This window comes from Strix uralensis, chromosome 5, assembly GCF_047716275.1.
Source record: "Strix uralensis isolate ZFMK-TIS-50842 chromosome 5, bStrUra1, whole genome shotgun sequence".
Taxonomy (NCBI): Eukaryota; Metazoa; Chordata; class Aves; order Strigiformes; family Strigidae; genus Strix; species Strix uralensis.
The window spans coordinates 34,452,872-34,466,601 of NC_133976.1; the positions used below are offsets into that span (position 1 = coordinate 34,452,872).

Sequence of the window (13,730 nt, forward strand, 5' to 3'; positions counted from 1 at the left end):
TCTCATACACCTGAACTGCTACATATAAGTGTGTGGTTTTTATCTATTCATTATTTTGGTAAATGTAGATTGCCCAGGACTGTCTGATGTATAATTATTTGTTTGAATGAGCACAGCAACTTCACTAGCAGACATTTGTTCTGTAGACATGCTAGGAGAATTATAATTGATGCCTTTTTATCACTGAAAAGTGAAAAGATAAAAGTGCTGCTATAAACTGGAAGTTGAAATAAATTATGTAAAATACATAATTCGCATAATGACTGTCCCTTTATAAATGTTCGTATTAAGTAACCATATCATTTGGGATAATTCCTCCTTGAGGAATGCTGTGAAAGAACAGCTCATTCATTATCTTGACTTGGTGAATTGCTTTAAAACAGCTCCTCTGATGAGAAAATTGATTTAGCATTTCTTTAAACAATTGAAAATAATGCTTGAATTCTATATTTTCCTGTCCAGAAGGTTTCAGTAACTGTCTGTATTATATGGCTTTGACTAGCTTAACTGGAACTCCCCCCAAAACACATGCATCTACCTCTCCTCTATATGCATATACACATGTAGAACCCTGCTTTAAAACCCCACCTGGTCTATTAATCACACTGAGAGAGTAATCACTCAGCTGTTATAATGTATCTCCCTTGATTCACTGATGCCAGTAATTAAAAGTTTTGGAGTCATACTTGGAATTTTGGAAGCCACACATTTATCTACAGGCAGCATACTGCATCTGCTTACTGCCCTCATAACAGCATCTCTGAGAGCAGGCAACATGTCATTTCCCAATGCTTTTGTCAGGAAAGTTCTTAAAATTAAAAATATGAACTACTGAATTAAGTCTCCCCATTTCAGATGTTAAGGAGAAAATTATGGAAGAATATACAGTAAGGGGAAAAGCATGTAAGTACTATTGTTAGTGGCAAAGATTATGGAGATGTAAGGTTATGTGAGTAGGTGAAAGCCAGGTTTCTGGAACAACAGGTAGTGGAAGAGACCATCTTCCCCTCCAAAAAGAGGGGCTCGTGGGGCTTGTACAATTGTACCCAAAGAGGATCCTCTGTGGAAAGAAATTAGCAAGTTGTCTTCCAAAAGTAGCATTGGCAGTGAGGGGGAAAAGGCATTTCTTGCAGATCAAAAGTAAAGACTGAATAGAAAGGTTGCAGGAGAGCATCCTTCAGAAGGGTCTGTTAGTTTGGATAAGCTTCTGCCAAGTGGTGTATATATGGTTTCTTACCTACACTGAATTTCCAAACCTTTTGAGGTTGTCCACCCTGTCTCATCTGTCATTTTTAAAAAATTATAATTCAGCCTTTTTTTGTGATCAGCATAGTTGCTATATTTAGATTCAGATCTCACTAGGAGAAAACTTTAATTCATTGCACACCACCAGCCTCTGATTTTGTCTTTGAGATTCAAAAAGACACCTTAACAACATTCTCTCTGCTCCTAAGGATTTTGATGGAAACAGTTTTGAAATTCAAACCAAACTGTTGTGTTTGTCAAGACCAGGGTGAGTTTGTGCAATTAGAACTTGGTTCACTGTGTTTTTGACAAGTTCTCCCAGGAGGTTTCTAAACATTGAAAACCTTTTAGGATGAAGTTCATGTTTTCTGCATGCGCTTGGCAAAGGCAGATATATTGCTCTGGTATAAAAGGCTGAAGTTGCATTTTTCCTCTCTCAGACTCAGGAAGTAAGCTTTTGCATTGAGGTCAGAGAGGAGGCTGTAGAGAAGAGTTATCTTCCCTAATTTTTATTCACATTGGATGCTATATTTTGGGGTTTATGATTTTGTTCATTCTTTAAGGCATGTAATTTATGTATGCATAAAGTACAGAGAGCACTGGCAGCATTTCCCCAAGGGATAAGAAAATGAACGAATTTTTGGAGAGGGGAGGGTAGATGGGAAGGGGACAGCTTAAGTAAATAATTTCTGTAACTATTAAGTGACATACACTCTCTGTAATAAGAGGATATTTCATGTCACTGAACTGCAGTGAATGCCTAATGTAATGCTGTGGTCTATACGGAAGATACGGTATAATAATCCAAGCAGCACACTAGTTTTATATAGCTTCTTATTACTGAAAATAATAAAACTAGTAGACCTATACTTACTTAGGGAGACTATGGTTTTCTTATTTTTCTCAAAGTCCCTTTAGTCAAATGATGTACAATACAGTGAAATAAGGGTGTCTCATTACAAAGATCTTACAGTGGTTCTTAGCAACTTCGCTTCTGTGTGTTGATGTAGATGAGCATGTTTGGTGTCTGATTCAGTAAATTGTTTTGTAATTAAAGAATGTCTTTTAGAACTTAGAAAAGTATTTAATATAATAGAATACAGTTAGAATTTAATACACTTATTAAAACACACTGCACATCACTCTGTGGCCTTGATCCAGTGCTCAGTTCTGTACTCACCAGAAATCACCTGAGATGGGACTGCTACTGGTGTGAGAACCTCTCATTTTATCTTTCAGTCTCTTGTGTTAAACTGGGGGGGAGCACCTTTATGTTCATATCCCTTTTTCCTTATCTAGATGGTTGGTGAAGACCCAGTTGCTGTTCAGCATCTCAGACTGTGAGGGGACACCGTAAGACAGAAACCCTCTGGGCACCACAAGCTGCTGCAGTCTCTGAGCTGGCAGTTTTAGTTCTGTGGTCAAACATAGTTTCCTGGGTCTGTTGTTACTGAATTTGTCAGTCTGTATCTCATGCACTGGACTGAGTCTCTATTTCACACCAGCACAGTTAAGGCTCTTTCCTTTTGTTTTCATGGATTTGGAATTTCTCCATTCCAGTTCTATCAGAAGAGTGGGCCTTCCCATTCAAATTCTGTTGAAATAGGTAATGATTTGTACTGAATTTTAATTTCAGGGGGTAAAGGGAGATGCTCCCACTTGATGAGGATGCAGAGCAGCTCGGGGAGTGTTCTGCTGTTTAGCTTCCTGACCTGGTGAGGGAATCAAGATAAACTGTTTCATGTGATTATTTAAATGATTATGATTCATGGAAAAAAGTAGGTAGATCATTGCAAACACAGAAAAGATATTCAGAGGTCCATGGACCAGCCATCATTGCCAGTTAGGGCTTATGCATTCTGAAGAACTTCAGTGTGGGGAAGGACATCTGCTTTGTAGCATATACTAACAAGCTGTGAGTGGCTTATCAGGCTTCTGGAGTGGGACCCAGCTGAAACACCCTGGATGTGATTCAGCTTGAAGCTCAGGATCCCTAAATGTAAGTGTCTACAAGGGAGCTAGCTGTGTGCTAGTTCCCATCCTGGTGAATGGCAGTTTAATCCACACAATAAATGTTAGAGACTGATTTGGCAGCATGTGTAATGCAAATAAGAATGGACAAAATAAACGCCCATATAGCATATATCCATTTTCACTTGTATTCTAAATTGTTGATGACAGTTTGAAAACATGTTCCAGAGATAGTGATATGCAAGCAAAGCTCATTTTATTTTTACATGCACTCGTTCTAGGATTTTTGTATTTCTTCATATCCTTTTTTGCTACCCAGATGTGTTTACATAATGGCTATGCAAGCATAATATATGCATTTCCTACTACCACCCCAACTGATACCAAACAAACTGCTGTTACTTCTGGAATCTATGTGCCTAATGGCCACACCACAGCTTTTGAAGATAAAACTGGGAGTAAAGGAGGAGCGTAGAGGAGGAGTTCAGGAATGGGATATGTTGCCTTCAGGAAATGAAGGCAACTCATTCGCAAGTACAGTATGCTGCTGCTGCTAAACCTATTAGCAGGCTAAAACTCAGGACACAGAAAATTATTTTAACTGCAACTAAAAAACAAGAGAGGGAGCTGGGAAGACCAAATATATTCTGTATTTCTGTTATTCCTGAAACAAAGGCTTAAGTTCAGATAGCTGTGTTTTGCGAAGTCAGCCTTTCTTCTTTCAACATTTGCACACGGTTTGCTTTTTCTTTCCTTGTATATTAAAACTGGTATATTAATTAGCACAAGTTATGAGGAGGAAAATAATTTTGGAAAAGAGTTATTACTGATTGTTTTAAAGGAAAGGGAATTTGCACTGACTTGTTTGCAAACCCTGCATTTAAATTTACGAGACACATTTTTCCCTGCGTTCCATATGCCTCCGGTGTTTTTACTTTGTCATCTTCTTAAGCTCTATTAATTTTCTCAGTATCAGTCAAATGCAGCATATAATCCTGGTTTTTACTTCAATAGTAAATTAATATTACTACCTTAATCACAGCAAGTTGAAACCTGCACAAACACATGCGTAATTTACAGTTACAGCTAAACCAAAACAAGTTGGATCAAAGTTTCAGGCTGAGACCGTTGGTCCAGACCTGCCACTTCCGATTGTGCTTAATACCAAAGGGCAAGTTCATAGTTTTGTTTGTAACTGGCCCCAGATTTTCTCAGAACAGGTGATGGTAAAACTCTTCAGAGCAAGTATGATCTGAAGGAATTTTGTCCAGAACAGAACGGCTCGTCAGTCATCCATTTCTAATGTTGAGGCAGCTGATTTACTTTCTACCTACAGTGAGCAACATATAGTAATCCCCTTGCTCCAGATACTCTTCATTTCTATAATACCATTTTTATTATGTTGCAAAGCTCATAGTGAGGAAAATATCTGCTTGGGTATTTTACTGCAAATCTATCTTCTTGGGTTTAGGCAACCCTAAAAAGCACCATTAACATTTGTATATCAGGCAACAAGGAAATTCATATATGTGGGTATTTGGAAAGAGAAGGGGACGATATACTTTTTAATGCAGCTGAAATTAGCTGGAGACAGTTGCCTTAATGCAAAATTACTTCAGAACTCTAAGTAGAGCTTGCTGTTCTCAAATAGGTACAAATGGCATTAGCAGTCTTTACAAATCCTGAAATGCTCCAGATTTCATATTACTGTTCAGCTGTGAGTATATTTTCCACAATGCAATGGTATGTGTATTAATGCATATGTACTCATATTGTTGAAGATGATTACATAGCAATATCTTTTAAATTGATTTTTATTCTCCACATCATAGTCAGATATTTGGTCTTCTAGGGTACCAGAAAGATTCACACTCTGTCATAAGTGATTTCCCTTGACAGCAAGCTGTAGTCTCAGTAAATCTGTAAATGTAAGTATTGCATATTATTAGTGAATGTTCATTTCTCCTATTCACCACAGAAATGGCTTTCATAAAGTGTGTTGCTGATGTAGTTAGAAAAACCATTATGACTGACTTGCTGGTGGTTTAGGGAAATTTCATGTAGGGAACAGGACATAGTTGCTTTGCAGGAGCTGATTTCTGTTTCTTACAGGTACACACTATTGCAACATTACCTCTTTATTTAGCAGCTTATCAGACTCAAGAATTAACTGGAAAAGCTCACACTGGTGTTCCTCATCCAGATGAATTACCTGATAGCTATTTATCTCAACCAAGGACAGACACGAGTGAGACAGTAAAGCAAGAGTAAAAACTTACAAAAATTGGAGAAACTCAGAGGCAAAATAGAAGAATATTTACTTTTGAGCAGTTCTTTTTTAATCAGCATTTTCAGCAGCTGTGAATAGCAAATTGGCAGGCTAGAGTGAGTTACAAAGAAGGGGAATCTCACAGTGTCACTGAGATGTACAAGACCTCATGTTTGCCTGATGGAAAAACTGGTGGACTTGCTCCTAGGACATCCTGGGTGTGCACAGAGGCTGTACTTAGAGATGTCTGCTGCATGTCTGGCATGGATAAAGTTGTTTCACCTTGCTCCTTTTTGACTCTTATGAATAGCTAAAACTTAAAGGGTAGCTGTAAGAAAGAACAGTCTTTGCCCTCAGTGGCAAATGGTAATTATGGTTGTTCTTGATCACTGCACATCTCAAGATGTGAGACTTTCTAGTGTCTGTCCTTCCTTGTGCGCTGGCTTGTTTTCAAACACAGTTCGTTCCTAATGTAACAGAAGGAATGGATAGCCATTAATTCTTCACACTACTAACAATATTTGTCCTGTCACAGAACTAGCAATGGTCACTAAGGACTGGGGCAGTATTGTGCTAGATGACACTCAAGGTCAACCAAAATACAGCTCATTCCTAGAGCATTCCATTGCTAAAGAAAAGCTGAGTTATGGCTGGTTAGACAGGCAGGTATAAGCAACAGTGACTTCACTGGTTAGGATTACAGGTAATCCAGGATACATAATGCGTGACATCCTCATGTTTTCTCTTAACAAAGAAGAATTATAAAAGAGAATGAGAGAGGAGAAAGCTCTGCAGCTGACAGGGAACTGCACAGGGGAAAGTTTCCTTAAATAGAGAAAAGATTCATAGTCTGGATTTATAGACTGATTGAAGGAGCAGCTGTCATATAGACGGTTTGTACCTAGGGTAGTGAAAGATCTGAAGGGATTTGAATATGAAAGGAAGTGGCCTGTATTTTATTTGATCAAAGAAAAAAGTGACATGGTCAAAGAAACAAACTAGGAGATTGGTCTTTGCAGCAGCATTTCTGTATTGGTGGAGAGCAACTGCGTTTGAGAAGGCCAGAGGGAAAGATGCTGATGTAAGTGAACAGCAGATGATGAGAGCCTTGATAAAAATTTTAGCTGTGAGGTTTGATAGGAATTGTCATATCTGTGATAAGTTATGCAGAACAGATCTGCAGTATCAAGACACTGCCAGGTTGTGAGGAGTGAATAGAAGATGATACCCAAGCTATAGTCACAGGGGAGAGAGAAGGAGTGCCGTCTATCACAAATCAGACATCTGCCAGTGAGTATAGGCGTGGATACAGGTCTTTCAGTGAAATGCAAGCACTTCTTATTTTAGGTGGTCTGAAATTTTGAGATTACTTTGAGCTTGCTCTGGAAAAGCTAATACCAATTTGGACATTTCAGTAACAAGAGTCACTGTTTTGAGGACATGGGAATACAGAGTTTTGTCTAGACTCAAAATGCATTAATGTGTAAATTCAAAGTGCAGAGACCCAGGGCTTGTTTGGGACCTGGGTGGCCTGGGAATTGTTGCCTTTAAATAAGCAGAAATGGATAATAGACTAAAGGATTCTGTAATGATTTTGTAATGGAAGGGGTCATTCAAGGCCAAGTACACACATAAAAAGAGACCGCTGCTTTAATTCTCAAAGAGGGAGTTATTGCTGTCTTATTATCATTTTCTCCAATAAGGGAGAAAATGAGCAAGACTTGCAGTGGTAGTTCTAGAGAAAGTCCAGGAGCTTGAAGAAGCTAAGCAAAGACTGAGGAGGAGAAGAGCACAAAGATGATTTAGAACAACAAGCAAGGTGGTGGGTATGTCTATGCCTTATATTGCCATATAGTGCAAGGATAGCCTTTGTATACCCATGTCTGATCCTGGAAGCTGTCTTCAGTCTTATGTCTCAGCAGCTTAGAGCTCAGTTGAAGCAGTTACTCCAGTGTTACAGCAGGTTTTCCATATTTTGAATTCTTTAAACCAAGTCTAAGAGATAAAGGGTGTAGCTGTGTCTGCAATTAGGGACTTTGTGCCACGGTTCCTGATGGAGTTTTATGATTGTTATTGCCAATAACAATCCAAGCAAGTGAAACCAAAACAGATGAGCAGATCAGATAAAACTTTCCAGACTTGAAAAGTATGAATAGATTAGCACTGATAGTATCAACATGAAGCAGGATGTCTTTTGAAGAATAATGTGTCATCTTTCACAGGGGGAGCTAAGTAGCCCCACTGAAGACATACAAGTATACAGGTGGTCATGTTAAGAGTAGATGTATATTTTTCATTTAGTGAGGGCTAAAAACCTCAGTCTATCAAACTTTCTTCCTATTTAAATAAGGTGTTGGCAAGAAACAGAAGGCCAGAAACTGAGCAGTAGATTTGATCTCACAGGCATAAAAGTGAGTTCTAGTCACAGCTGCTGACTTCCCCTCTTATGTATGAATGAAATATTAAAATGATGTTTGTAGTTTAGCAGCTCACAGCTGCAGAGATCTCAGCTGCAGAGATCACTGCAAGTTGCAGCACTGCAGTGAAGTTAGAGATAACCACAGAGGAGTTGGGCCTTTGTCTCTGAATTCCAACTGTTCATTTCTTACTTCAAACACTAGCAAAAATATATAGCCAATTGCCTCTCATTAAATTTTCTCTAGCTGTCTGCCTGTCTGCCACGTTCAGAGAGCTGAAACAAAGCTACGTAAGAAATGCAAAGATACCTGAAAATACACATTCTTCTATCTTGTTAATTAAAAGGATTTTAATAAATAAAATAAAAATTGCTATAGGCAGTTTCTGGAACAAGCACACATATACACATTCATATATGCATTTTCTCCATTCCTTCCCTCTATTTTTGTTTGTTTATTATTCTGAGGAATTTAAAGTACAAATGTGTTCCTAGCATTAAATATAGCATATATCATCACTACTTAAAGCAGAAATATTCAGTGTGCATTTATGCTCTTTCATGATTATATCTGAACAGTATTCATATTATCTTTACTGTTGTTTCATATTTACTGTGTACCAAGCAGCCTATGAGCTACATTCAGACCAGAGGAGAGATGAAAGCATGGCATATTCGTTTGCCATTAATTGTTACTGGTTTTTAATCCTGGTCCCACCTTCTCTGTGGCAGTTTTCCCTGGGTGGAAAGGGGCTGGTGACTGAGGGACGTGGGGTTGTGTGTGCATGCAGTATGGTCTGCTGAGGGCTAGCATCGCTCTCCCAGACAGCTTATGACCCTTGCTGAATCCTGCCAACACCTGGTCCTGATCCTCCGGGGTTGGAAGACACGGCCCAGAGCCTGCAATAAAAAACACCAAGCAGCAAGGAGCAATCCTGCAGCCAGTCGGGGCGCTGGGTGTTGCCAATATGCCGCTGGGCTGCAGGGCCAGGAGCCCCAAGGGCAGCTGCATGTCCTGGCTCAGGGTCAGGACAGGGCTTCCCCAGGCAACTCCTTCTCTTTTCTTCAGGTGATGGCAGAGAAGGGCCAGATCATTTCAGAAAGTGTGGCTTTGATGCTCAGTTACAATTACTAAAAATATCTTCACTTAAAGAGATACCAAATCAATGCTGCCAGCTCCACTGGTGGGTCTTAAACCAATACATGGCATTGCAGCATAGGATTTTGTGGGTTTTTTTGGCATGGGGAACTAGAAGCAAAGGGAAGAAAATCAAAATACCATGATCTCCTCTTTTGCAGCATCCAGTTTTGTCTGTGCTTCTGGATTTAATGAGGTAGCTGATGGAGGTGCTCCCTTTGCCCATCTCAACACCGGGATGAATCCCTCAGTGATCTTAAATCCATCCTCTGGATGCCCTTTCCTCATGACTAGAGTGAAATGAGGCAATAATCTCGTGTGATTTGCATATCACACAAAACTTGCCGGTGAGGTTAGAGACCTCTGTGCAGCTGATTTAAGCCTGCTGGTTCTGGGTTGGTTTCTTCTTCATACACTGCATAGAGGTATGCTGCAGACTCACAAGGTTGGAAACTGCTGAAGTAGATGAATATTGGAAAATTGATGCTGATTGATTTAAAAAAGAAACAATCTGTTCATGTGCTATGAGAGATACAAATATGAGCTAACAGTATGGTTGTATGACTTTATTTTTCAAACTCTGCTAGTAGAGATACATTCTAAATATGGTATTTGGGGCTCAGTTCCTAATGAGATCCCAGATATGGCAGGCACCTCAGCAATAAGGACTAAAGATGATCAAGTGAACTTTGCAAATTATGAACTGAGAACTTAAAGAACATAGTGTATGTCTCTCATGTCCCACAGGTCAGCACAAACTGATAGCACAGACTGATATCAGAGACCATGGAGAGAAAATACCATGTATGAAAGCATGATGCAGAGCTGAGCTGTGTTCCAGAGAAGGAAGCAGTTAGATTTATGGGCTTGTACATTTGTGCTGTTAGTGTACCTATTAACAAATGAGGCAGATTATTCCTACTAGGCACCTTGAATTTCTTGGAAAAATGGTTCTCTGGATATTGGCGAAATTAAGTTGTCTTTTGCTTGTCAGTAAGGAAAAAAATAACACAGTCAAAAGATTTTGGACAACACTTCCGTAGAATCTAGATAGCAAAATGGCCACTTTGTTGAGTTTGGATTTGACAGCCTGATATTGGCATTAGCCCAAAAAGTTAATAGTCATCTGCCCTTCTCCTGCACAATACTACAGCTATGTGTCTGCACATAACGTCACTACACGGACAGTAAACACTCACACTTACCAAAGCTGTGAGCCAAATGAAGCCCCAAAGGCTATTTAATTACCTAAATTGAAGCCTCATTTTCTTAAGTGCTGTGACTGTAGTGACTTTCATGGAAGTCAGTAGGTTTAATTCATTGTTTTAGTTTCCTTTTTTTGGTATTGCTTTAAACACATTTTACTGTGTTTTGTTCTATATTGTTGATGCTTTTTTATTTTATTTCTGTATTTCCAGTTGGACTGTCCTTAAATAACAGATTTAATTCACTTAATAACAGATTTAATCACACCAATAAAGGTGTTACATTCAAAACGTTATTTATGGGTGAAGAAGAAACACCTTATAGATAAAGCCAAGAATTTATTACTAGTATCACTTAAATTTTAACAGTGTAATCCAAGAATCATTATTAGTTGAGATCTAATTATTACAGAAAATAATACTTCTGTGCAGAAAAAAGTTTCAGTAATAATAATAATAATGATGTCAAAGTTGTTATGCACACACTTCTTAGCTTCCACTGCTTTTTCTGGTGTTTCACCCACTCTCCTCCTGCTCCTGCAGATCCTGAAATGGGCAGTTTCAGTCTGTTGGGGGTCAGTGGGGGCGTTATGGCATGTCACTGGCATCTGGAGTCCTTTGCTGGGAAGGTTATGATGTTCATAATGATGGTTTATTTTTCCTCACTCTAGGATCTACTTGAGGGCATTTTTATGTTTGCTAACACACTTTTAAACCTTGCTATTTCTTCACTGATCTGAAGCTCCATGTTACAGCCAGGTTTACTATACATAGTGCCTTTCACGTATGTTAGATACTTCTTTGTTCTCCTTGTTACCCCTAAAAGCAGTTTTGTCCAGCCCCAGATCTGCATTTCTTTAGGAGAGCACTGGTGACTTGTTTATATCTCTCTAGCAATGGCAATACCTTTTTATGGGGCTACAGGGTAACAGAGGTCATGATACAATTCAGGCATGCTTCATACAGTATGGGGTATATATGTAGAAAGTGTGAAATGATGTACACATGAAAGGTAACCATAGTTTGGAGTGTCCAATAGGTCTTTTTCTAGTAGGCTCTCCGCTCACCTGTCTGTTACAATGTAAACAGTAGCACACTGTTGGGGTTGGATTTCTCTGTTTTGCTTTTGTTTCATGAAATATTTTCCAGTTTCAGTAGTTGTTTGCTGAGACAATACAGCACATCTGACGGAGTTGGCATTCTAGTTACTCAATATAAGGTAATATTCATACAGATCAGAAAAAATTATGAACTTCCTTATAAAGCTCTCATGCAAAGACACAGTCCAATGCAAAATTCTGTACGGTGGAATTTTATCTGTGAATCAGGAAAAGGCACAGTAGGAGCACTGGGGCAAAACAAGGCAAGGAGGCTGGATTTATAGTCCCATGTTTACTTATTTCTAATGCAGAGTCCACAGCTCTCCATTTGTTTATCTTCAGGAATATGTAATGCATTTCTTCCTATTTGTTGCTGGGTGAGAGTATGTATGACTTAACATGAGACACCAGTCCAAGAGATGTATATTAGATACTGTGAACTGAGAGCATAAACCCATAAAATTTTTATCTTTGAGCACTTTTTGAATGTCTACCGCCTGCAAGGGGATGGTTGCAGATGCAGTGCAAGGGATCATGCAGCTGGGCAGTTATTACCATACCTCACGACCGGGAGTGCATGCGTTGTGTTAGTGATAAGGCAAAGGAGAGCATCCTTATTTCCCTTATCTTCTGCATCTGTAAATTGGCACTTTCTCTATCAGTGTGAACATTGAGAACCAGGTACAGAGGGTCAGGTTTTCTCCTTGCTTGTACTCCTGTTAATCCATTTAACTCAGTATCACAAAGAGTTAGCACAAATCAGCTGCTGTTGGTGTTTGGGCCATGCTATTCCCTGCTGATAAAACTCTTCCATTTCCCTTCCGCTGTAGAAAATGCTGAGTGCTTAGCAATTCTTGGAAGTTATATATAGTGATTTATCTTTCAGAGATGATTCTTAGTTTTGCATAACTTTTTTTTTTCATTACCCTGGTAGGAAACTTTCCAGCCTTATAAAGATGAAAAAAAAACAAATGAAACTGGTTCTCTTGGAGAGATGGCTGCGCTGGAATAGTTTTCGTGTGAAGGAAGCATAAGTCACTCACAGAGTTCCTCACATTTCAGATTCCTTTATCTTACTTTCAGTAATTCAGGTGCTTGTTGCACTAACTTGTGAGGTACAAATCCAGGAGCGTGCATAGGAACAGGGCCAGTATGTTTTTAACAGCAGATCACCAACAGTCTGCAGTGCACAGAGTAACCACTCTGTCAGTAATCATACTGATTCTAGCACTATTGCTAGACTTTCAGTTTTTGCTCTAATGAGCCATGCTATTATACCCATTCTCAAGTGACTGATGGTGGGTGCAGATAACGGAGCAAAAAATTCCTTTAAATGCAGCTCCTCCTCAGCTGGGTTATCACATGCTACCAAAATATGCATAATGATAGGTAAGAGCTTCCACATTTCCAGCATTACCTTGTCAGCTGAAATACAGTAGTGGAGAAAACTGTGCTTGGATTGATTCAGGCAGATTATGCTGAAGGACCTGTACTTGCAGGGAGTGTTTATTTAAATGTATTAAGGCCAAATACAGAAAACACTCTAGAATACATATATATGAAATATTTGAAAGGGTCCGGCCTTCTTTGACAATTTCGTACCTGTAAACTCTTTGCCAAATTAGTAACAGAAGTTGAAACTAGTATTGCAACGTTGCTATATAGGTATTGATATGCTTAGACTATTTTGTATTGCTTAGACTATTTTGTATTATCAGCTGGTACAGTGGGTTCAATATCCTCATTCTGAAGTGAACTTTTAAACACATAATTACATGGAATGGAAGTAGAAATCGTATTGTACTACTTAATATAAACAAGATATTCTATTTCAAGTGGTTCAGTCAAACTTAAAAGTAAGAAAATCTAATAATGGGAGGCTTAAAAAGAGAAGCTTTCCCTTTTTTTTAACTTAAGCCATTTTAAAAGGGCAAAAATATACCATGAAAGTTTATATTTAGGCTCTTACTTCTCTTTTTTTAACAGGACTGGGAGTTTCCACATTTTATGGGTGATGTTGAAGTGAATCTTCCAGGCTTGCCATCTGCACATATGCAGTTCAAAGTACCTTATTTCCAAAAGATCTTCAAAGAGGAGTATCACATACATATAACAGGTATGTAATCTTACAGACTGTGACACAGTCACACAGTGAACTGCTTCTGTGTAATAAATGTATGCTAACATGTTCTTAACCACATACTTTGTGCGTGTGCTCCAGATTACTATTTTTCTATCTGTTTATCTGTCCATATACATATCATCCATCTATAAACATCTCAGGGAAATGAGGAACCTGTATCTTACAAATCAGAGAGACCTGCTGTTTTTCATGGATTTCAGCAACTTCTTGTGACACTAAGTAATACCTAATGTAGCTTCAGAG

General features: G+C 38.8%; 1 protein-coding gene across 2 annotated transcripts in view; it reads left to right on the plus strand.

The window, feature by feature from the left end:
* The window catches only part of TMEM117 (transmembrane protein 117), a 228,339-nt gene that overhangs the window by 204,511 nt on the left and 10,098 nt on the right, over window positions 1–13,730 (plus strand). For both annotated transcript variants that reach the window (XM_074869356.1, XM_074869355.1), the window contains exon 7: window positions 13,331–13,460. In XM_074869356.1, coding sequence (XP_074725457.1) covers window positions 13,331–13,460 — 130 coding nt within the window. The remainder of the gene's footprint in view (window positions 1–13,330; window positions 13,461–13,730) is intronic.